The sequence below is a fragment of the Ictalurus punctatus genome, chromosome 18 (assembly GCF_001660625.3).
Source record: "Ictalurus punctatus breed USDA103 chromosome 18, Coco_2.0, whole genome shotgun sequence".
In the NCBI taxonomy this organism is placed as follows: domain Eukaryota; kingdom Metazoa; phylum Chordata; class Actinopteri; order Siluriformes; family Ictaluridae; genus Ictalurus; species Ictalurus punctatus.
The window spans coordinates 23,577,587-23,603,188 of record NC_030433.2 but is presented as its reverse complement, the minus strand read 5'-3'; the positions used below and the strand labels follow the sequence as shown (position 1 = coordinate 23,603,188).

Sequence of the window (25,602 nt, the reverse complement as noted above, 5' to 3'; positions counted from 1 at the left end):
TATTATATGACTTTTTATAAATGTCACACAGAAATACAATACACCAGCAAGGAGGCCAGTGGAAACAATGTTGTCAGTACAGATATTACATTTGTATTATGTTTAGGAGTCACATTTGATGGTTTAAAAATTTTCAATCACATTTAACCATTTCTCCAAACAATTCACATTTAACATTGCAGCATGATTTCCTGTTGACCATGATATCGGATCAGGGTTCGAGTTAACTCACCAGCCACGTTAACATAAACACCTCTAACGTGTAGGACTCGTTCAGTTCATGCAGCCATCCAATCAGCCGATCATGTGGTAGCAGCGTAAGGCATGAAATCATCAGATACAGCTCGAGAGCGTCGGTCAACGTTCACATCAAACATCAGAATGGAGAAAAGTTTGCCGTCAGTGACGGAGTGTGGCATGGTGCCCGTTTGGGTATTTCTGAAAATTGCTGACCTGCTGGGATTTTTCATTTAAAAAAGGTCTCTAGAGTTTACACGGAGTTTCACAATGGGATTGAAATAGGATTACGGAAAAAAAGAAAAAAAGAAAAGAAAAGAAAAAACCATCATCTTAATAAGTGGGAGTTCTAGGGGCAGGAATGCCTTGTTGATGAGAGAGGTCGCGGGAGAACGGCTAGACTGGTTTCGAGCCGACAGAAAGGATAGAGTAACTCGGATAACCACTGTGTACAATTGTGGTGAGCAGAAACGCATCTCAGCATGCATAACAAATCAAACCTTGAGGCGGATGGGCTACAACAGCAGAAGACCATGTCGGGTTCCGCTTCTGTCAGCCAAGAAAAGAAAGCCGAGGCTCAGCAAAACTGGAGAGTTAAAGACTGGGGGAATGAATTTAATTCTACAGTATACACCGACTCACCGAAACCAGACTGGGCAAAAAACTAGCCGATGTTTTTCTAAAGTTTTGGTTAACGTCTGCCCACTACAGCCTTCGCCTTAGCGCTTGACCCACATCTGCATGATTGTATGCACTGTGCTAGTACATGATTGACCGGATAAATGCATGAATGAGCAGGAGTATGCGTGTCCCCTATTCCCATGAGTGTCCCTAACCGTCACCCCCCATTTCAATGGATCAGAACTTACATTTACTGCTTTTGTATTTCAGAAACATTTATCACAGTTCAAATGTTTATGACTCAACTGCAACAAATCCGTATAAAAATGCCAAACCAAATATAATTTCAGCATACACACGTAACCTGTATACCGTTAACAAAAAAACAAAACAAAAAAAACCCATACATTGTAGATAATTGTATGATGTCAAGAAGAACGCTTACATTTCTTTATTTTTTAAAAACAAGATAGAAAAGCAAAGAAAGCTTATTTCACCAATCACAGTGAGGCTTGCTACATCTCCAGCCTAGAAGATAGAATACATATGAAATCCAATCGGAGTTAACTGCTCCCAAAGGATTTTCTAATGCCCTCTGTATTTATCAGTAACACTCCAGTATCATACTCCACCCGATCAACACAGTTCAGAACAGGTATACCAAACTCAACCGAGACGGCAACACTCACGACACACCTGGTCCATCTTTATAGCAGACTAATGTAGGACGGATCAACCAGACAAGCTGTCATTATAAGACAGTTTCACTAAAGGCTCAGATGAAGAAAAAGATACAGTGGCTTCACAGTGTGTAAGCGTATTTAGTGTGGTCATACGTGCAGACACTTCATCAGCAAAATAGCGGCGATGAGCGTTTGATGGAAAAGAATGTAATATCCGTGTGATTATGATTCACAAATGACTGCTATTTAAGTCAGTCCGTTTGGTCCCCCCCCCCAAGTGTAGAATTTATCCTAATACCACACAAAAAAAAATAAAAAAATCCCTCCCTCAATACTTTGCATCTTTCCTCTCGTAGGTTTCTTGTCTTCTCAACAGATTGTTAGTTTATATGGTTTCGTGTCTTTCATGTTCTGCTTCTCATTTGTGGCACTGCTGTTCATCAGTTCCAGTCTCTTTCGCCGAGCAGAATCCGCTCTCTTCAGAACCAAAAAGGAGAGAAAGAAGAAGACCAGACCTCCAAACACAAAAAATGTCTGAAGTCCAAGAAATCTGAAATTGAATGAAAAATTTGTTGGTTTTTTTTTTCCCACCTGAACATTCCTGCTTGAAGATACATAAGGACCGTGGAGAGGGGAAGAAAAATAAATAAATAAATAAATAAATAAATAAATGGACCTACCGTTGTCTGAAATAATCCAAGTTGTAGTACTGACAGGAAGTGTTCTTCTTGCACTTTTTCCCCCACAAAATACAGGTCGAATCAATGGCACTTCCGTACAGGACAGGTGCTGGGAGAAACGCTGTCAGAGAAACAAATTCAACATCATTAACACGCTATACTCAACATCCATACAGAATCATTGAGTTTATTCACACTTAGTTCAATTTGCCCATTTTACCTGCAATCGTTTATTTTGTGTGCGAATTAACATTCCTCTTCATTAGAATGCTTTGAAACAAAATGTTTAAATAAAAAATTTTTAAAAAGTTTACCAAGCTTGAATTATGTTTGAAATTCACGTTCGAGTTTGTCTCATTCGACTGGAACATAATATTGCTATACAGCAAAGTCTTATTTCTGGGAAGAACCTAAATGATCAGACAGTAGAATAAGACAAGTTTTAAGCTGAAATGAGTCGACATGTCTAGAAATAGGATTAAATGCTCTTCTATTCGTTATATAAGAAAATCTCCAAGTGAGAAATTAGGTAACATGTCGAAGGTGAGTAAGAAAGAGTAAAACCTTCTGAACACAGTGAAAATGTGAAAAATGCACCGTATCTTGGTTTTAAATCTAAATGGTTTTTGTTTTTGTTTTTAAAGGCATACCGAGTCACAGTGGTATTCATGTATTTGTCGAAACACGTTGAAAGCAGGTTAAACTGGTTTTCTAGATCACTGACAAACTTTCATGACTTGCTGTTAAATAAAAACAATAAATAAATAAATAAATAAAATTTAAAAAAAATACACCAAGATCCCCATCTTGTTTTGTTCCAAATATGCTTTTGCTGTGGGTTGTATATCTTATCTGCTATAGTGTGTTCCGTTAAAAGACGTTTTGGCACTAACCAAGCACTCTGAAGAGCATGAACTGGATTCCCAGGGCAAAGGATTTGTCTTCTGGCGTCACAGTCCTATGTGAAAGTGAGGACACATGAAAAGGGATCATGAAATCTCTTGTTAGAACACAACTGTGTAAGGGTCATGTAGGAAAAGATCATCGAACATGTTTTACGTCCTCATTCTTATGAATCATGTATAAAAGAAAATCTGTGTGTGCAAAAAAAAAAAAAAAAAAAAAAAAAATTCACGTGAAAATAATGAATCATGTAAAAGTCAGATGGAAAAAAATTTACTTATCATGTATAAAAACCACATGGGGGAAAAAATGAATGGTGTAGAAGTCAGATCAATCATGTAAACATCACTTGGGAAAATTAATCGTGTGTATAAAAATAAATTAATTCATTAATTTAATCACACGTGGAAAATGAATCATGCGAAGATCGGACATGAAAATAATAAATTATGTGAAAATCATGTGTAAAAATATGTTAAATGTAAAACGTCCCATGGAAAATAATGAATCATTGGGGGGGGGGGGGGATAAATAATAATAATAATAATAATAATAATAATAATAATAATAATAATAATAAATAAAATTGCATGTTAACCCAAATCAATCGTGTAAATAATGTGAACCTGCATGTCAAAAATGTTCATAACATGAAGTGTAAATTTCACATGATTATTATTTTTCTGTAAGGGATTGGTTGTTTTAATCCCCTGTCGGTCTTCTTCGTTTTCTTCTCAGGAGTACAATATAGACTATTAATTACAGATACTTAATATGAAAGGACTCTTCCTCGGTTATGTTTACTGAGGTTTAAAAGATGTCCACATTTTACCGGTGATGGCAGACATTTCGTTTGATTTGTCTTTGTAACGACCGTGTGAGTTCTTGGCTAATCTTTACCCCAGACCTGTACGGGCATGCCGAGTTCACACAGACAGATTAATGACAAATATGTCCTTGCCCTAGTGAAGCGGAAAGGTTGTTGCTTTTTTCCCCCCTTTAATCAGTGCACAGGAGAGTGCTTTCTAAACGTACACCGTGAACAGATGAGTAACAACTAGAACCTGGATTAGTCATTTACAGTACAAACAAAAATCCTATTTTATATCTAGAGGAAATCTGGTGGTTGTTTATTAAACAAAAAACAAACAAACAAACAAACAAAGGCTTGCGCTACTGGCTCCAAAGGTTTGACAAAAACCTACAGCAAAGTAGTGAAAGCTGCTGAGATCAGTAATGTAAGACAGCGTCACCTGAGGCAGGAACTGACATGAAGGTGTTTTTCTCTGGGTCATAAGCAAACACGGGGCATTATAGGCATCTAGTACTCTGCATTACTTGTTTCTCAGTATATAATTATACGATAAAAATTTAAAAAAAATCAAAAAGTACTCTATAATTTTGTGGACTTATTGGAATCAACTCCGGGTGCGTCACCTCTATTCAAATAGTTACATTTGTTTTCATTTATTCCCACCAAGCATACTCCTGATCATTTCATTATCTTAAATCGGTCTTATCAGATTGCTCTTCCTCTTTATTTTAAATGGCTTGGTTTTTACGCGGTGCGATTCTGCCAATAAAACATAATGTACGAAAAACCTGGTCAGGAACAAGTACCTGAGAATCATCATAAAGGATGGTGTCTGAGAGAGGGATGCTAAGAAGCATGTGAGCGAGGAGAAAATCATGAACGGGACGAGGAGGTGAGCGCAGTTGTTCCCACATGTTCCTGGTACGGCGTAACCGCGAGAACCAGCTGGACCCACGCACGCGCAGTCTGTGTAGTTCTGTGGTAGAAGAGAGAAGAAAAAGAAAAAAAAGTTGATGTGAGGATATCTGAGCACATGGAGACAATGTGTCGGAATGAACAGGTTAGAGCAGTGGTATGGAGAATAAACATGTCTTTTCTTGAATCAGCTTGACAACAAATCACGGCTATATGACAAAAAAATAATAACATATCTTTGGCAGCTCGGCTCAAGAAACTCAATTGCCCTGGTCTTTCATGCAAAGATCATGTTGGGGCATGGTGGTTGTTGGGGAGTATTTCCACACACAGTCTCTAGTGTTTACACAGAAAGGTCCGAAAAACAAAATACATCAGAACGAGCCTTGGTTCTGTGGGTGGAAATGCCTCGGCAATGAGGGAGGAAAATGGTCAGACTGATAGGACTGGCAGGAAGTCTATGGTAACTCAGATAAACACTCTTTTATCCAAGATTAAGAAGAAGAAGAAGGAGGAGGGGGAAAAAAAGCAGCATCTCAGAATACACACGTCCAAACCTTGATGTGGACGCACTACAATAGGAGAAATCCACATCGGGTTCCACTCCCGAACATCTAGTTCTACACTTTACATACAAATTACATGACCAACATTATGGTGTAAACCCCCCAAAACACGGTGTACAGTGCAAGGCTGCAGTGTGGTTCAAATAATTATTGAATCAGACATAAAAGTGACCGTACACTTTGAATAACAGAGACTCACAGTGTTTAGGTGATTAAGTGGTTAACCTTCGTATTATTTTGGGGTGGGGGGTGGGGGGGGTTACATCCATTATGACCCAAAATGAGGAAAAGTCAAAGATTTTCAAAGAGGGGGCTGGGGGGGGGACCAGACCAGTATTTCAGACGTGGAACTTGGGTCAAACTGACCCATAACATAATAGGAGGGTTAAATGATAGTACAACATGTACACAATGCTAAATCATTTTACACAGAAATGTCTAAACGATTGCAGGAGGTTTGGCTGGGATGTGGAGGAGGTTGATGCATTACATGTGCTACGGTTCAAAAGGTTTATCCGTGCTTATCCTAAGCAATAATATAACACTGGCACTGGTCCGAATAGTCTTAGAAAAATATCTCTGAAGAAAAAAAACCCCAGCAAATTTGGTTGTGCTCTCAGGGTGGGAGGGGCATACACTATCCCGGTCAATCAAACTAACTCAAGCCAATCACGGGCATCTGCAAGCTCATATATGCGGAAGAGGGTGGATAGTGCTTTCCTCCGAGTGTGTTACGATGCCCTGTGACACTTTGTGTGTATTAGAGGAAGCACGTGTTTGCATTCACCCTCCCTGGTTGGTAGCCGTTATACGATTGGAGAGAGCGGGCTGGTTTGGTCGGAATAACCTCAATCTTTTGCTATGGAGATCATTAATTAGATATATGGCGTCATTAGTAGTTTGGGGGAAGAACTGGCAACCCGAACAAGCAATATTGTGGTATGTAGAAGCACCCATAATGTTTACCCAGCTGAACATAATCATGGCTGAACAAAGTTTTGAAGTAAGCCAATTTTACTAAACATACATACATATTTATTTATCACTTTTACATTGTTGCAGTTGGTGTATTAAAGACATAGTGAGTGGTTTTCATTTAAGTTTACCTAACTGGTAGTGGAAGATGGGGAGCTTTCTGAATTGGATATAAAAGAAAAACAGGAAACTCGCAGGAAAGCAGACGTGCCTCCTTATCCAAACTGCTACAGGAAGTACGTAACAAAAATATTCATATCTTTGGCAACAATAAAAAATAATAATAAAAATGTTTAAAACCATGTGTGGAGGAGGGAGAGTGGTGCGGAGCTTGTGATCAAAGCAATAAAACATTGATTTCTCAGCTTTATACAAATCGGAAGGCAATTAGATATGGTGTGTGTCAACAATGACAAACACAAAGAGCGTGAGGTCACGGTGCAACTCGAAAAACTGATGCAGTACAAGAAGGAAGAGGCAGACAGGTGATGGGCAACAACTATCCCATATTAAAAAAATATATTTTTTTAAAAAACCCAAATACCCTTCTAGAGGACCGCCAAAAATAGATATCATCATCAAATTTTAATTTCTTCAGTACACACAACTGGAGGTAAATACACCGAACCAGGATGATCTTTTTGAACATGGCACTAAATTGACTTTCTGAAAGATTAATATCGGATTTTTGAAGTTCACGTGGACCGGGGGCCGGATTCAAGAAACGTTCTTAAAAATAAAATTATTGTTCACTACCATTTTCTTCTTATTTTCTAACTTGAAGGAAAAAAAAAAAAAAAAAGTTAAGAATATTTTGTATTCCCAAAAATTCTTCTTAAGGATGTTATTGTTTTTTTTTACCCTCCAGCCCCCCTTAAGATTGTTCCTAAGAAAAATTTCTTTAAAAGAATGTTCTTAAGAAATCATCATTAATGACTTCATAAAGTTCGGATAACTGCCAACTTGCCGGAGAAAACCCCCGCAAAGGATAAGAGTTTTAATGAATTTATTGGGTAGTTTGAAATATTAACCATTACAAAATTCTAAAACTTATAACATATAAATAAATCCTGAATTGCTACTATAAATATTTGACTTCTATAAACTAGCATACTTTGCTCATTTGTTCCACTTTCCAGCGAGTAAATTCTCCTATGATGGTCGATTAATGTTCTTAAACGAACACATCTCACACGCTTTACATTTGAATAAATGATCGAGTGGTCATTACTACTTACAAAAAAGGATAATAAAAGTGATGCATTTAAAATGTAGCAGTATTGAATTTGTTGTAGCTATTACACGGTCAATTTGTTCTTAAGAAGAAAAAAAATGAAGTTCTTAAGAAAACATTTGAGAACTTGTTAGAATTTATCTTAAGAACTTTAACGTCTTTCATGACTCTGATCCCAGGCTTGCTACAAAGTAACTAATCTATCTTGCGAAAGAAGGCCTGTGGGATACATCATCAAAGAAGCCGACCAGAACTTAACAACTTACCAGCGAGCCATAGGTTGCGGTTTTGCAGCCAGCGTGACAAGGAGAGCGAAACTCCACATCATCAGAACCACACACAGGGTTGAAAGCCTCATCAGAGCAGGAACACGTCGAACTGCAATTCAGGTACCTGCTGAAGCTGCACAAAAACAGTACGTAGTAAATAGTTTGAGGATAGTGTGTGTGTGTGTGTGTGTGTGTGTTAACAACTGAAAATCGAAAACAAAAGAAAACGTCGTCTTTTATAAGTAAATTGAACTTGAGCATCTTTGACGAATTGTGCAACTCTGCTATTCTGAAGATGTGGCTTTTCACATAGTTTAATAGAGGACATCATTCTGTGGGGAATGCAGAGAGCCTTAGATTTGTTAAGATTGGTCACAGAGAAGAAACGAGGTCACAACAAACAACTTTGAGACCTTTTCACTGCAAGAGATAATCAAATGCATGAAGGAATTTTCTTTCACTTTCCTCCAAAAGTCAAATAGCCTTTCTGGTAGCATATTTACATTAAACACACGGAGCTCATAAGTAGCTTTGAAAATATATATCTAAAGATTGATCACATGGTTTAAGCTTGCAACATTACTTCTCCTTAAAATAAGACAAACTGAACATAAAGTATTACCTTTCGCTATTGGTAGGGTTTATCCCAGCAATATTCTGCGTTGGACAACCGAGGAAGAGGAGCGGCAAGGCGAAGGTGATCGCCAACAGCACGGCACCGCTGCACAACATTGCCGAGGCCTTAACGGACAGATTGAATCTGCGCAGGATCATGCCTCCTGTCATGATGCCCAACATGGCGCACGGGATGCTCAAACCACCTGAAGGAACGCAGATGCATTACTAACCTAATAACACGAAATCTGTACGTTCTAATTTAGTCAAACAAACAGCCCATTGAACAGCTCAGATTTCCTTCAAGAAAAATAAATAAATAAATAAATAAATAAATAAATAACACCTTTGTATGAGGGTTTGTAAACGATTAAACATTTGGCTGGATTAAACATTTGGAACTTGGATCGACTTTATGAGCTGGGTTGTGGGGAAACAGCTGTGTTCCAGAGAAATGTCTCCATATTCCAGTGTAGTCGCCTCAAATAATCACCATTGTAATTCTGTTTTAATGAGCTATTGGATAGAATTCTGCACGCTACTCCAAGTTTGTTTACTATTATTTCTTCTTCTAGTTCAGACCAATCTTGAATACACTCAGGAATTCCATAAAATATTAAAATATTACATTACATACCTATAACCTATAAAGACTAAAATGCAAAGTGGAAGAATAACAATGTGAAGTGCGTTGTAACGTGTTATATTGTGCTTATGATTAAGTCAGGTTAGAACATCATCTAATACCAATAAGACTTTTTATTTATTTTTATTTCATACATATATCAATCTTACCAATCATTATGTTAGAGAAGGAAGCTGTTTGAGAGAACTGTCTCTCAATATATTTAGGCATGAATGTGGCCAGTCCAGCAACCATCGCTGCTAGATTCACCTGGGCCAGCACCACCAAAAGGTAAATGGGGTTCCTCAGGGTTCTCAGCATGATGTGTGGGAATTCTGTAAGAGAAAAACAAGAAGATATTCCCATTTCACTTTTCATTACCGTGTTCTGCCATCGAATTCGACACCAACTCAACGATGTTAGTGTCACCATGCAAGATGGACACGAGAGAACCGCGAATACTCTCGAAAAGGTCATTGCTGAAATAAATCCCAGGGTAATTTGACACACTAACGTTTACAGAATGACAGAAATGAACCATAAAAAGATGTTTATCGAGTTTATGAAACTCTGCATAAAAAGCAATACGAGTCTGTGATCCTGGAAGTAATTCTAATACTCGCTAAGAACCATTACGCTTAAAAGGAGAGAGAAATACGGTGTTATGAGTTGGTCGTTTGAAACCTTTATAAAAGATCATTTATAATTCATTACTACTGATTAAATCACTGAACGACAGTTACTTTTTATATTGGTTTTTGTACTTCTAAACTGAGAAATTATTAGCATGATGTATATTAATATTGAGATCACTTTTACTGATGACTGTGGAATAAAATTTTTTAAAAAACACCGTTTTTCACTCTTCATAAATACTGCACTGTAAGCGGAGTAAACATTCGTATCCTAATTTGTGTGTGTTGCCATCTGTAATCAGTTGGTGTGCTAGATGTTGACATTTTAACCTGAAAAACAAAAAAAAAAAAACAAAGTGTACTTTTTTTTTCTTTTAAATCCAGCTGAGAACCAACGTAACCTTCTTAACCTAATATTCAAACTCACTTTTGAGGAACTGGAGAAGTGAAAGTCCATGTGTAGCGTCTGATACAGCTTCCTCCTTCTCTTTGAGCAGGTCTGCGCCAGACTCCGGAGTGGCCTCTACGGTTTCCTGAAAACACAAGCAAATTGATTATACACACACACACACACACACACACACACACACACACACACACACACACACACAGTTGTTGTTTTCTTAAATATCCCTTTCATAATGAATTATGCATATGTGGTCCTGGCTCCTGACCAGCAGTGGCTCGGGACCATACGTTTCACTGGTGCAGGATTCCGTTAATAATGACATCGCCTCAAATAAAATTAAGTCGAGGGGCTATTCAAGTGAATTTTTTGATGTACCTTTGTTGAATTGTTTCAGGTAACACAGCAAAATTTTTGACTACTGGGTGCAATAATAAGGCCCGTCAGCGTCTTTACCACCTTAGACGCTCAAGGGTCTTTAAACTGCCCTCTAAGGTGCTAAGGAACTTTTGCACCTGTACCATCAAGAGCATCCTGATGGAAGCATCATAGCTTGGTTTGGGATCAGCACCAAGCAGGGTAGGTGGATCTCCAGAGGGTGGTACGATCAGCCGACTGCACCATGCACACTGAGCACCCTGTCCTGCAGTCTACCTACAACAAGCTGTGCTGGGCCAGGAAGACAGGAAGATAGTGAAAGACCTTATTCGTCTAAACAATGGACTCTCTTCTCTCAGGAAGTGTTTCTGCTGCCTGAAGGCAAGCCCAGAGAGAGCGAGGAGGAGCTTCTTCCTACAGGCAACTAGGGCCCTCAACCAGGACAATGCAGAGGTCTAGAGCTTAGACTTGTTTGCACAGAACCCACTACCTCAGCCTGAGGTTGCACCGCGTACTGTATATTGCACAAACAACTGCACATATCTGCACCTTACTCATAATACAGTCGTGTTGTTTCTGCCACCGAACTTGTGTGTATGAGCAATAAAATTTTAATTTGAATAACTTTATGGACCTAAATGGGGCCAGACAATTGCGCAGCATCTAGCAAGGTGAGCAAATCCATGGAACGTTGGCTTATCTCTGTCTAAACACAACACCTGCAACACAAAATCTTCACTTAAAAGAGGCCGTTAGTAATGTACGTACACGAGTTGGGCACGAGGTCTTAACATTTCCTGGTTAACACCTGCTTAGTATTTTTTTTTTTTTTTATTAATCCTTTCATTCCTTTCTAATCCCAACTGTTGCTATCCGATAACTTCCTCGTGTACTCATATGTACCCTTGTGTACCCATTATCTAGAATAGTGCTAGTGAACTGAAATCCCACTGGGCATGTTCAGTAACAATGATTGGGCCATTGAGCCACACCTTTAACGTTTAAATGCACCGTCGCATATAGAATTGGGATTCGGTTGGTCAGCTCTTGCGCAACAGAACTCATGACTGAATCTCACAGCAACGTGAAATGAACGAGACAGATAAGGTGATGACATAGAATGCTCAAGAATATTTCAACGCCTTTTCAGATCATAGATGTCGATTATTCAATTTCAACTTGTGGTGCAGTTACAAACAAAGAGTTTTGAAGCCTATGTCCTTTTCATTCCGTGAGAATTTAGCATGACATTCAATCATGCAACGAGTTGGCAAACCTAATGTTTGTACAGCAGCCTATTTCTCACATTTCATTTTACACTTTCACTACTGAGATGAGTGCATTTGGAGTAAGGCTTATATAACATTTGAATGACTGCCAAAAACAAACAAGAGAAACAGCAATGTGACAAAAATGCAATTTGCAAGACAAAACAAAGATTTATGCGTCATTAGATCTCTAGCGTCTTCATAACAAGCCTGGGCTCCATTACAATGCCGTAATATTCCACTTTTAAAAGTCTTGCAGAACACTTTTTGTAGTTTAATCTTCTCAAAATGGCCATACTACACATACTGCATGCAACAGTGAAGAACTCATTGAAAAGCGCATGTGAGTGACGTTGCAGACGTACCTCTGTGATCATGCTTCTGGGGAAAAATAGGTATGGCAGGGAGGTAAGGAAGAGCAAGGTACCAGCTAGAAGGAAACCCAGCCACCAGGCTCCAACCCAACGAGGATCCGTTCTTTTCAGAACAATTTCCTCTAAACACAGACAAGTCATCTTTAGCACATTTACTGTATCATGATATGCACCAACAGTGCAAGAACAATGAACTGAATGAAGCTAATGTCATGTTTTCCAATGTGATCAGCAACTTTTTTATTATTGATTTAAAACTGTTCAAAGATCTGCATTTTAAAGAAATTCTGCCTTTTGCCGAAGTTAGCTGGTCATATGCGTGAGTAACGCTAGGTAGTACGATAATTTATTAAATCAGAAGCAAAGTGACAATTTTGCCAATATTTATCATTAGCTAGAATTTGACTTGTTGCCTAGGCAACTATGTTAGCTACTGGACTCGCTACTAGTCTAACTTGGCATTAGTAAAGACTAGCAAGCAAAGTTTTTTTTTTTTTTTTTTTTTTTTAAATTACGTAAGAATACAAATATTCAGTTTCAATATTTCTCAAGTAACGTACAAATATGCCAAAATAATACTTAAGTATAGTAACTAAGTACAATTACTCGAGTATTTTTCCAGCCGTGAACTTCTTCCGTGAACTAATTCCAATGCACAAGGTCAACGTGGTGAGATTATATTTGATAGTACATGACTGAAATTATGAATGCAATGCAGATAGTAACCTTATCTAATGCATGAGACGTTGTTTATATACACACACACACACACACACACACACACACACACACACACACACTCTAACAGTAGTGTGCAAAAGTTTAAGGCACCCTTTTTTTTTTCTTTTTAAAAAGTACAAACTTTGTTGTAGGCCTAGATTTTTTTATTTTATGACTCCTACATTATCAAGTCAATATGATAACATTAATTTTCCAGCACAAAAATGAAATGTTACAGAAAACTGTTTGCACTTCATTAAAGAAAGCATCGCATTACACAAGAGACAACTTTTCAGACCAAAGAAAAAACAAAAAACAAACAAACAATGGAGGCTGCTGAGTTTTGCTGCAAAAACAAGAAGCGAGTCAAAATCTCCAGAAGAACCGTAGCTGGTTCTGCAATATTCTCAGTGCAACTTACAGCTCATTTCCTTATAAAACTGCACTAAATGTACCGGAGACTACTATTTGTAATTTCTTTTGTCACACCAAATATTAACTTTTATTTACTACTGTTTACTGCTCTTTATGGTATTTTTTTGAAAAAGTAGAAACATTTCATTTCATTATTTTTGAAGGCATCTTTGTTCTGCAGCATTTCTTTGCATGTGCCTAAAACATTTTCACAGTACTATACACAGAGTACACACGGGTCAATAAACTGTCTGCCTCTGTACAGTATTCGTGTGTAGAAACTTGTATGTTGCTCAGCATTCTCTTATAATGCTTAACGCTTCGACAAACAAGCACTGAACTGCTTCCTTCATGGGAGCATGCCCTTTGTTCACTGTGCCTTGCCCATATTTATGGTATTACAAAATCCCTTTAGAGATAACACGAATGTGGAACTGTTTGATCAGTGTGTGTGTGTGTGTGTGTGTGCGCGTGTGTGTGTGTGTGCACGCCTCACCAGGAGACATCGTGTTGAAGTCAACATAGAACCGGAGCAGGATTGACCCCAGCAAGTAACCCAATGCTGGTCCAATCACGGTTAAGGCAAACAATATTCCTGTAGGAAATGGAGAGCAGTGCTCTAGATCTGATAACATCGTACCAATACAGAGACTAGTGCAGGGATGCTTGATCACTCTTACCGAGATAGAACGGCGAATTCTTCTTATTTGCATAGTCATCTATGTAGGAAATCCCAAAGGGTTGGATAGGAACTCCACCAACGCCTAGAAGCAACTGGCCCAGGAGTAATATGGGAAACACTGCATTGTTGGCATGACTCTTGACTTCTGAACATGTCTGGTTGGAGGATGCTGCCTGGTGATTGCTCACTTCTTGGCAAAGACCAGAAACATGCTCCATGGAAGCTGCTAGTCAATCAAAGACATTGCTTACAGGAATTCTCTTATTATGACAGTGACCGTTTTAATGAGGGAAATAGACACGTGAAAGTATTATTCAAATCATGTGTACTTACTCTTTACGTCATCCGTGTACTGATATTTTCCACTGATAAAGTGTGGCAAAGCAATAAGAAATGCTGCCATACTTGCAATTATCGCTCCAATCCCAATACACCTGGGTCTGTGTAGGCGGCTTCCAAAATAGCTCACAAACACGATAAGAACCGTGTTTCCCACCTGCAGGGAAAAAAACATGGATGTATGACTCTTCACTGTATGGTCAAAGTGAAAAACTATAGTATGGATGTTTCTGGATACATAATACACGATGCATTTGGCCGACAGTCTCTGATATACTATTAGACGGATTGACTGAAATTGCTCCGGTGATATTACAGTAAGAGCCCTAGAAGGACAATATCATCGTTTGCATGACTTTCCCCTTGCTCAAAGCACAGCTAATTTCCCTGTCAAAACCCAATATTTCACATGACGCACAAAGAATTAGTCACATCTGGCTTGTGTATCTTGAAGATGAACTATATTCCAAGATGAATGATTCTGGCAAGCCTCTCTCATAAACACCTGTCACTTCTGCTTTGGTAAAGCCTGTTAGGCAATCCTGAAGATATCCAATGACTCGTAAACGTCATTTAAAAGGAAATATGTAGGAGTGGGAAATTAACACTCGGATGGTTCAGGAGAAATGCAGCGTGGGGATGAAAGATATACAGAATTCATTCAAAGAAACCAGTCTGGACTACGTTTTTCTTTGTAACACCCAGGGTCGTGCTAGATCCAGAGCTTATCCTGGGAACACTGGGAACGAGTTAGGAACACACACACACTGATTGGGACACCAATCCATCAGAGGCCACCAAATACGCTCATTCACACACTCATGCGCAACTAAAGGCAATTTAGGGTCAAAAGACAATGAACAGCGATGAGAAGCTGATTTTCACTTGAAGGGGCATGCCCATCGTTCTTTAACCTGGTCTAGCCTGGGGAAACCGGGCGGGAGGTGTGAATACAGGCTGAACGTGACGTCAGGCCATTGATGAACACATTTACAATTGAGTGTTGGGAGGACACCCAGAGAACCTGGAGGAAACTCACAAGGACACGGAGAACATGTGAAGCTTACAAAAAAAAAAAAAAAAAAAAAAAAAAAAAAAAAACACACAACAACACACACCTCTGCTTGTCTAATGATTCAGAAATCAATTGTGTGCCATTTTAATAAGAGATCCTTCGTATGCATGACATACCTACCTCATTAAAAGAGGCCAGTACTCCAGACTTCTGACTGGACAGGCCATATCTTCTCTCTATTGTGGATATGGAGCCCTTCAGATAGCCAGAAACCAGGAGTTGCGCAAGTTGCAGCATTCCATGGCACAGCACAAAGAACTGGGACAAAAAAAAAAAAAAAGTTTTAAAAAAAAAAAAAAAAAACAACATTTGTGTAAACCCCCTGTGTTTCAAACCATTAAATACTGTGTTATACAAGTTAAATAGTAACTATCTTAATAATGTTGTGACTGACCCATTTTGGAAAGTCACAGTGTAGCCGATTCACCCTTTTATGGGGGGGTTAGGGTTTTCGGCACAGAACAATACGAGGATGTGCAGTGAAACTCAGGAAAGAGCAAAACCCCCCAAGGACTCATTTACAGAGCTGCAGATCTCCAAACTAAACAATGGATTTTGTAAAATAAATAGTTATACCATGCGTTACGGAGCCTGTACTAGAAATCTATACACTGTATAAAGTGTATTTAAAGCAGTGTTTACAACCGAGTGTTTACATGTTTTACAACTACACAAGCCACATACAGTTGCTTGCTCAGTATAAACTTGCTCAGTTTATACTAACTAAATGTACATGTTTGCCTTAATCTTTCTTGAAAATTAGACACAATAAGAAGAAAGCTGAGGTCATGACACCGCGGTGGTTAAGGACCTGAACCTATGAGGAAAATTGTCCAAATTCCAGTACTTGATTGTGTGATCAAGTAACAATTTATTAAAACAAAATGACAAAATCGACAATTACAAATCTTACCTTGATACTGTTGAAAAGACCCATCACTTCTCTTTACCAAGTCACAGTCGAATGCAGCCTAAGAACAGAAAACCAACATTAACCCTCTTGTTTTGTATATTTTCCCAATTGACATCTTACATACAATGCGACGACGTTTTAATAACAACTACAAATGTGTGTGTAGGAGAAGAAATTACACAACTAGCTGAAGATTCAGCAGTGCAAAAAATGGCATCTTCGCAGGTTAAAATATCTTCAGTCTAGCCAAAAGTACCTACCATGTCTGATAATCAAATAAGAATGAGAAATAAGAAATCAAATAAGATTATTAAAAATATTCTATTCGTACTATTCTTACGTTTTACATTTTCTTGTTCTATTAGCAGATTATGTTGCTAATTTTAAGCTTAAAAATAATCAATGTGTCTAGGATTGGAATAGGAATAGCCTTAATACGCTTGTATTTGGTTTATTGTAATCTTATAATAAGGAATAGTAGATACATTTAACTAGATTCCAGATCTAAACTTTGGTTTTTTTCCATCCATCTTCTATACCACTTATTCTTTTCAGGGTCACAGGGAACTTGGAGCCTATCCCAGGGAACATCAGGCACAAGGCGGGTTACACCCTGCCAATCCATCACAGGGCACAATCACATACACACACACACACACACACACACACACCCATTCATACACTACAGACACTTCAGACATGCCAATCAGCCTACCATGCATGTCTTTGGACTGGGGGAGGAAACCGGAGTACCCGGAGGAAACCCCCGCAGCACGGGGAGAACATGCAAACTCCACACACACAGGGCCACGGTGGGACTTTGAGTACCTTTGAGTTTTATCATCTTAAAGTCTTTCTTTCTGCGCTTACCAAAGTCCTCGGATATTCCGTCGTTGCCATTGTATCGTTTGATGATTGATTTCACAGTATAAGATCTTCTGTATTAAACTGAACATGTGTAAGAAGCACCGTCTGAGCAGGTCTACTGAGGTCGTGCTTCACCTATTTAGTGCTATGGTAATTTTTTGGCTTTGATTTACTAGCGTTGATTCAGCCAGTTGATTCATATAAAAGGATTTTAGCTCTAGGCTAGCCACACGCTATTGTGCCATTGTTACTCAAGCGGCTTCACCTTCGATTCACAGACGTCACTAATGACTAGAGTAGGACTACGCAAGCTTGGGCAGGTGAACAGATGCAACAATACAGTACATAACGCTAATCATCCAATAACGTTTGACCTCGATTCCTGCTAGTCCGGAATTCCACAAGATGCATACGTGTTACTAGTCAGTAAGTGAATAGATTAAAACCTACAAATTCACCAAAAATTGCCTTCTAAACATGCTTGTCCCTAAATAAAGCAGTACAGTAAAGAAGCCGTTGTGATTCATCAGCTTGGAATAAAGTCATTTCCGTTCATGTGTCCAGTAACATGCTTTCAGTTCAGAAAATGCCCAATTAAGTGTACTTCATCAGTACTGCCGTATTTATACTTTCAGTTTTACTCAATTGAATACTTTTACGTAATTACATTTCCAAGAAAAAACATGGGTCTTGTTTTCTCATCAAGCAGATGACTGCATGACCTTTACTTTGAGTTTATACTTCAGTAGAAGAATTCTGAGGCATCTTTACACCCTTGAAGGCATGAAGTCCATCTAGTTTGAACAAGCATGCGGAGAAAAGCTTCACGCTACACGAACTGGCTATTTTTACCCAAGCTAGGCTATTGTCTTTGCTAATGCAAAGACTAGCATTGATTCCAGTAGCGAAGATAATTGTCTAGGCAGTGAGTCAAAATCGAGCCAACGGTAAATGTTTACATGATATTTTAATTCTGAATCATTCAACAGCAAACTATGTAGCTTTAGTCGTGCACATGACCGGAAAATGTATACGGATTGAATGATGTTTTCCGTCGTAGTTGCTTTAAACTGAAAATCATCAGTTCATAATCGAGTCTGAGTAATCCACTTAGTCAATCAGTATAGATTTACTTTATGCACATCAGTCAAACTGTTTAGATATTATTCTCATTATTTAAATGTGTACAATTATATCTTTTCCATTTATTGCAACCGAACAGCTTTTTTTTTTTAATCCACCAAAAACATAACTAACTCACATTAGGTCCAAATTTGTCATTATTTATAGGTACACGTTTATGAATACTGACTCATTTGGATTAGACACATTCTATTTCAATGGACAGTCAAACAGGCTAATATGTAGAAAACTTCAATAAATAAACATTGATAAGGGAGGGGTTTCACACCATTGCAAACCATATTGGGGGGGGGGGGGGGTGTAAATAAATAAAATAAATAAAATCATACGGACCCCCTCGCTATGTTTCATCGCTTCATTTCTGGGAGACCCAAGGGCAGAGAATGCCTTTAAATTGCATTATTTACATCCTGCATTATGACGTAGAGTAAGTTGGTGCTCTCCTGCAAGTATGTTGAGTCAAAACAACTCTGCAAAGCACGTGATGGATGAAAAAAAATAAAATGCAGATAAAATCCTTCCGATTGACCTTGAACCATATGGTGCTACAGTAGGACTGTATTTCACTGGATTCAAAACAAATTACAGGATATGATTTTTTTATTATTATTATTTATTTTATTTAAATCCTGCAAAAACATTTCTCCAAGTATTGAAAAGTAAATTTAACCAAACTGTGCTCTTGCAGGAAACTAGGTACATCATCCTGCAACATACAGCTCCCATCCCACACACATAGTGTGGACTGAGATCCATCATGTACAATCATATGGTTCTTTGTTTAAAAAATTTGTCCTGTGGAGAGGCATGTCTAATTCCAAGAGGTATTATAAATCAGAATAATAATAATAATTAATAATAATAATAATAATAATAATAATAATAATAGGATTATTATTTAGTTTTTAAGAATAATCTTACTTTGAAATCTAGATTTGCCACTCTAACCTTAAGGTAATTAAGGAATAAAGTCAGTATTCAGTACAACTATGCAGGCTAAAAACTAATAAGAATACAGTTCAAACACTCACTTACTGTAAAGTTGCTGAGTCGAATGTGGTCAATCCTGCTTTCACTTTAAGGAAGTTTTCCCACCAGTTACCCATGATCTAAGCTCCTAGAATGTCCCGCCCATTCAGAAGGCTTATTGCACAATCTGCAGACCTGATTGATGTGAGGATATGTTTAAACAATGACTAAAGTGAAGCTCCCCTGCGCATTTCTACTTTCAATTAGTTTAACCCAATCTTGATGATACAATCAGACTCTGAAGGATTGTTACTGAACAACAAATAAATAAATTTAAAAAAAGGTTTGAAGTTGAAAAGTATGAGCAAAAACCAAGTTCTAATGAAACTTTCGTACATTGCCAATGTAATATACAACAATGTTTTCATACTGCTGACCGCAAGCATGCAATATTCTAGTGTCATTGTGCTAATGTTGTCTGAGAACGATGCATATTCGTATAAAACTCTCTCGAGAAGGTTTTACTGCTCCGGAGAAGGTTGAATTTCGTGGGGTTTGGTGTTCTGCCCAGACTTGAAATACAAATATGTGGGAATTGGCTTCATTTGTCTCAGTGAAAGTACACTGAGTAAACTGACACTAAAACTGACGGTGAATAAACAGTCAGAAATTTAAAGTTGAAGAATATAGACCACCCTTTGTTTTTGATCTAATGGCCATTCAAGACTTATTGTTAATTATTTGGTGTCAAATGTACAGTACATTAATTCCATTTTCAGTCAAACAATCATGCATTGCTTATTCATGCACGTTCAGTTGGACATATATAAATATTTATGCATGTTAAATACATTTTCCATCATTAACTTTAATCTTGACCTGCATAAATAAGTACCTCATGGCTGTTTGAAAATGGAATTAATACCACTATACACAACTACTCCCTCGCCCTCATTAATTGTTTACCACCAAATAACAGACAGTACAGCACGTACACAAATGATCCCAACGTTTTTAGATCATGTTTTTTTATTTTTATGTTTAAATAATACTGGAATTTAAAGGCCACACTGCACTCTAATCGAGTTGCTGGAGATCGTCATAGAGAAGTATTACACAAGTCATAACACTCATGAGCAGTACACAAGCCTGGCTTCTTCTAGGCCGAGATGAAGATACCAAAGTTCACTGAGCAATGAGACGCGTGCCATAACTCCCAAGAGATTATCTACGCACAAGTTGAAAAGGAGACCACACATGGGCTTATCGCTTATAGAGCTTGTTGCCAGGAACATTGTTCAGGAAGATGGTTAGTTTGTACATCAATTTTCTATCCTTACAAGGAATAAAACCTTAAACATCGCATGACTGAATGAGAAAACATGTCTGAGCAAACTATTCTGTGGCCTGAAGACATTTCATTCTTGTAGATAAATAGCTACCCATATTGCTAGTCTCCTATTAGTGTAATTTAAATAGTTTAATAAAGGTTTTTTGTTTTTTTTTTAAATTTGAGGAAATATGACTCTCTAGTGCAACCTGGCTTAAATGTACAACACATAATATATAATAAGAATGCAAATTTAAAATAAAAATAAAAAATAGGCCTCAAACAAAACACCAGTTTACTACAGATGGAATAGAAATATTACATAATATACATACATTATATAACAATACAGGCTGTATTAATCTTCCACTTGCATTGTGGTTTGTTTTATGCTACTGCCCTCTACTGGAAAGTTTATCCAATTATACATTTTATTTTATTTTATTTTATTTAAATTAATGCAAAAAAATAAAATAAAAAAGTAACGATATGGAGACCCACGAAAAAAAAGTTTCACATATTTTCATATTTCAAATATCTCATGAAATAGAAATCGTATAGATTTCCGCAATCTTTATGCAACAGGTTTCAGCCATTTGTTGGAGAACTGATCGGCTTTGCTGAAAGTTTCGTAGTGAGATCATCCAAAAACTGACATGGGCTTTGAAGGTGTTAAACTCAGGCTCACTCTTACATCATGTCTGTCCCACTGCTACCCCACGGTGCCATAATGAACACTAATGAGCTCTTAACACGCCATCTGTGCCATCCCGTTGCTAGAGGTAACTGTAACTGTAACTCTCTCATTAATGACCTCGCAAACTAGGGTGTTTTTAAATATACACAAGATAATAATTAATCCCACTGGGCCTATTTCACAAGCTAATGAATGTTTATCTAATAATTTAACTAATGAAGGGAACAGTTAATGTATTCCCAAGAGATGACTGATTCTTACACTGGTTCATTAAAAACATAGACGGGGGGGGGGGGGGGGGGTTATAGACATTTTCTAATAAATAAAAATATATTGTTATAAATGCATGTTTAACTTAGTATAGTTACAATAGTTGGGTTGTGCTTTGACTTCTGACTTCATTTTTTTTTTTAATGGTTGCTGTTGATGGCAATAGGAGGTTGGATATTTAGCAATAATAGAAAGTAAATTATGAAATGTGTCAAAACATCTAAATAAACACCAACAAACTGAATTACACCCCTAGTCAGTGGAAGATTGGGTAAAAATTGGGCTAAAATCTCAAGATGTTAGAGTGAGTAGTGGCACAACCAAACATCAGGTAAGAAATTACATGCCAGTGGTTTTCAAAGTGGGGGCTGCGGTCCCCTTGGAGGCCTCCAGGGGGCGCCCGGGGGGCCTCAACAATTGTGAAAAATAAATAAATGTATGTTTTCTCTCTCTCACTCTCAGACAACCACACACAATCAATTCCTAATGTAATGTAAAGATGTAATTATTAATAATAATAAAAAAAAAAGAGGGGATATATTCAGAAGTCTGTATTTTTAATGTGTTTTAAAGACATCTTGCAAAAGGGGGGCCTCAGTCAAATGTTAATGCCATTTGGGGGGCCTTGCCCTGGAAAAGTTTGGGAACCCCTGGCCTATGCGACTCATTTTTATCCAGTGATCTTTGAAACACTGACAGAGCACAGCGGGTAAATGTGTGCTCGTTAACATGTTTGCATTGTGTTGTCCAATACTCTGAGACTAAACATCAATCCCTTAGCAGTTGTTCTTGGTGGTGGTAATTCAATTAAAGTCCTGGTCATTGGTGGAGTGAGTCATTAAGATAATTACCCAAGCCAGTATTGGGTTCTCTAAGCGATTGCTCATTTTAAGAAACAATGCAGCAAATCTAACATACATGAGAGCGATCAGTTCCAGACAGATGAATGAATGACCACAGCATTTGCGATGTACAAAATGAGGCTACTTATTGATGGACAGCATGCACCTTGAATGACCTTGAATTGATATAATTAGCTACAACACTGTAGTTTTTATTCAACAGTCATCATAACATTTTTACTGCATTGTATATCCATTCCACGACCCTGAAGAAGGAGTAAGCGGTAGAAGATGGATGAATGTATATCCACTCAGGCTTGACCATGCAAATTAATAACGGGGCAATTAGCCTTGAAAACTGAATCTGATGGTTCAAGTGGTTAAATTGATATGAATAGTGAGTAATTCAGTGACGGTATTGTTAATTCTTAGCATTTAGACTGTCACTGAAACATGATTAGACAGAGGCTTAGTCACTGAATTACTAGGCTTCAGTGGACATTTTCACTTGGAAACTGTACTCTAGAGACTCATACTCATCTGCTGTAATCATAGTAGATCCTGATGCTCATATTGAACATCCTTTCAATACTCAGTAACTCGGACTTGTAAAGAAAAGTGCATTTAAATACACTTTTTTTTTTTTTAATGTAATATGAAAAGGACATATGGTCAATATACGCAAATTAAAGGACCGTCTCTAAAGTTACATACGAGATTGGTATACACGTTCCTAACTTCAATAGCATTTGTAGGGAAAGACTTACAGTCACAAACCCTACTGGAAAGTGTTCCTGTAGGTGTCAGTTATGATGCACACCTTTGAGATTTTTGGCAGTTTATTTAAATAAATACCTGTCAAATTTACATATGTAAATTTCACGTGTGAAATACATGTCAAATTTACATAAGATTTAATAGCTTGTTTTATTAAATATCAAAAATGTAAAAGGTGCTCTTACTGACAGTACTTAAATTGCAATTAAGGCATGTTTAAATATACATTATTTACTTAAGTGTACTTTTATGAAATGCATACTTAAGTGTAGAATTAAATAGAAACAATAAAGCACAACCTTTCTCGGAGCTCCACTTCCCCAAACTGAGTTAATCAGTGCTAAGAAACAGACTTAACGCTACATGAAATATACACTATATGCCCAAACGTAGCCTATGTGGACACGCCTCCTAATTATTGCATTCAGGTGTTTCAGCCACACCCATTGCCAACAGGTGCATAAAATCAAGCACATGGCCATGCAATCTCCATAGACAAACACTGGCAGTAGACTTCCACTGTTCAGTGACTTTAAACGTGGCACTGTCATAGGCTCCTACTTTTGCCACAAGTCAGTTCGTGAAATTTCTGCCCTGCTATATGAGCCCCATTCAACTGGAAGTGCTATTAATGTGAAATGGAAGTCTCTAGCAGCAAAAACAACTCTGCCACAAAGCTGTAGACAATGCAAACTCACAGAGCAGGTCCACCGAGTGCTGAAGCTCATAGCACGTAAATCCCACCCATCCTCTGATGAATCACTCACTACAGCATTACAAAGTGCCTCCGGAAGCAACACCAGCACAAGAACTGTACATCCAGGGTTTCGTGAAAGGAATTTCAATGGCCGAGTAGCTCCACACACGCCTAAGGTTGCTATGAGAGATGGGAATTGTTGGCTGGTACTAGTGGAGTAAATCACTGCCACTGGACTCCGGAGCAGTTGAAACTTGTTCTCTGGAGTGAGGAATCACACTTCACTATCTGGCAGTCTGCTGAATGAATGAATCTGGGATGGGTGGATGCCAGGAGAATGCTACTTACCTGAATGAATAGTTCCGTAAAGTTTGGCAGTTGTGTTTTTCAAGGTTTGGGGCCCCTTAGCTCCAGTGAAACGTAATGTCAATGCTAAAGCATACAAAGTCATTTTAGACAGTTGTATGCTTCGAGCTTTGTGGAAACAGTTTGGAGAAGGCCCTTTCCTGTTCCAGAATGACTGTTCCCCTGTGCACAACGTGAGCTCCATAAAGGCCTCCACATGAGCCTTTGGCAAACCTGTAAATGCTCCTGCAACATATTCCACTCGCTTTACCGGATAAATATGATGTCTCCTCTGGTCGCTGCAAGGGTTAGGGTTCTGGAGCTCTTCACTGAGGCGATGTCTGAACACGGTCTTTAAATCTGGTTCATTCCACCCTCTCTTTGCCATGACTGTGTGGAAGGTCAATGCGTATTTGGATTCAGACAGGTTTCAAGACTCGATCGAACACTTCACGGAACTCTCATTCAAAATTAGCATACGACTGGCTTAGCATTGTGGGGTCAAAAGTAGCTGTAGCCGTAGCCCAGGTGACCGCTCTTCCCATGAGCAGTGACAATATTTGGTGGATTTTATCAACATCCCTGAATAAATGAGAGAAAGAGCACTGGAGATGGTTTCAGACAGCATTAGGCCCTATTATCCAATTAATAAAAGGTATCAGGTTTTACTATGTTGAATCACGTAGTACCAGAGTCTCTACGACGCCTGCGTTCGCGAAAAACACCACGGACTAAAACGACGTGATATTTTCAACCCACACTTCAAGAATACAAGGACATCTACACGGAGGCAGACGGTAAAAGATCACTTACCTCCGTCCAGATGTCCCACTTCCTGACACCAGGAAACTGCTAAGATTTCGCTGATACCGGCCTCAGAATTCTTAGACCCACGAATTCTGTTACCCTCTCAGTACTGAGCTCGGGAAGAACTCACACAGACACAGAGTTCGGTGAAAGTTTCTTATTTTAATGTTGATATAAACAGAGTATATATTCAGAATGGAGGACGAGTAAGATCATTGCTTGACTTAATTAGGAACAGAAAGCTTCTTGTGTCCGAACAGGGACTTCTGTGTGCTCAGATAAGAAGTTGTACAGAGAGAGAGAGAGTGAGAGAGAGAGAGGGGAGGGGGGGGGGACAGAGATAACAGACCCAGAGCATGCCTAAGTGATGTGGAACTTACTTTGATATATTTTTATATATCAGGTAATATATCAAATTTACCTGCCCCTCTAACAATAATACATTGTAGTGGGGTATTGAATGGTGTAACAGAAAAGCGTTAAAAATGCCTTTCTTGAAACAAGCATGACACACTAG

General features: G+C 38.3%; 1 protein-coding gene across 4 annotated transcripts; it reads right to left on the bottom strand.

Annotated features, from left to right (window-relative positions):
* On the bottom strand, positions 1 to 23,610 carry slco2b1 (solute carrier organic anion transporter family, member 2B1). Of its 4 annotated transcripts, none has more exons than XM_053687644.1 (15): positions 23,536 to 23,610; positions 16,342 to 16,399; positions 15,549 to 15,686; positions 14,348 to 14,510; positions 14,013 to 14,240; positions 13,829 to 13,927; positions 12,190 to 12,320; positions 10,200 to 10,305; positions 9,308 to 9,472; positions 8,520 to 8,718; positions 7,895 to 8,030; positions 4,745 to 4,914; positions 3,115 to 3,179; positions 2,222 to 2,342; positions 1 to 2,091 (listed from the first exon to the last, which is right to left on the bottom strand). In XM_053687644.1, the coding sequence occupies exons 2-15, from the start codon at positions 16,363 to 16,365 to the stop codon at positions 1,911 to 1,913; spliced, it is 1,926 nt and encodes a 641-aa protein (XP_053543619.1). In that variant the 5' UTR covers positions 16,366 to 16,399; positions 23,536 to 23,610; the 3' UTR covers positions 1 to 1,910. The 4 variants fall into 4 exon arrangements, with proteins under 4 accessions (XP_053543619.1, XP_053543617.1, XP_053543620.1 ...); XM_053687642.1 differs by lacking the exon at positions 23,536 to 23,610 and adding an exon at positions 19,387 to 19,538; XM_053687645.1 differs by lacking the exon at positions 23,536 to 23,610 and adding an exon at positions 19,387 to 19,537 and having other exon boundaries at positions 14,013 to 14,237.
* Positions 23,611 to 25,602: the final 1,992 nt, after the last annotated feature.

Coding starts and splice junctions, on each gene's coding strand:
- slco2b1 (XM_053687644.1), bottom strand. CDS start 16,365: ATGGGTCTTTTCAACAGTATCAAG. Junction 13,928..14,012: donor GAATTCGCCGTTCTATCTCG/GTAAGAGTGATC, acceptor CATTTCCTACAG/GAATATTGTTTGCCTTAACC. Junction 3,180..4,744: donor TCCTTTATGATGATTCTCAG/GTACTTGTTCCT, acceptor ACTTTCACATAG/GACTGTGACGCCAGAAGACA.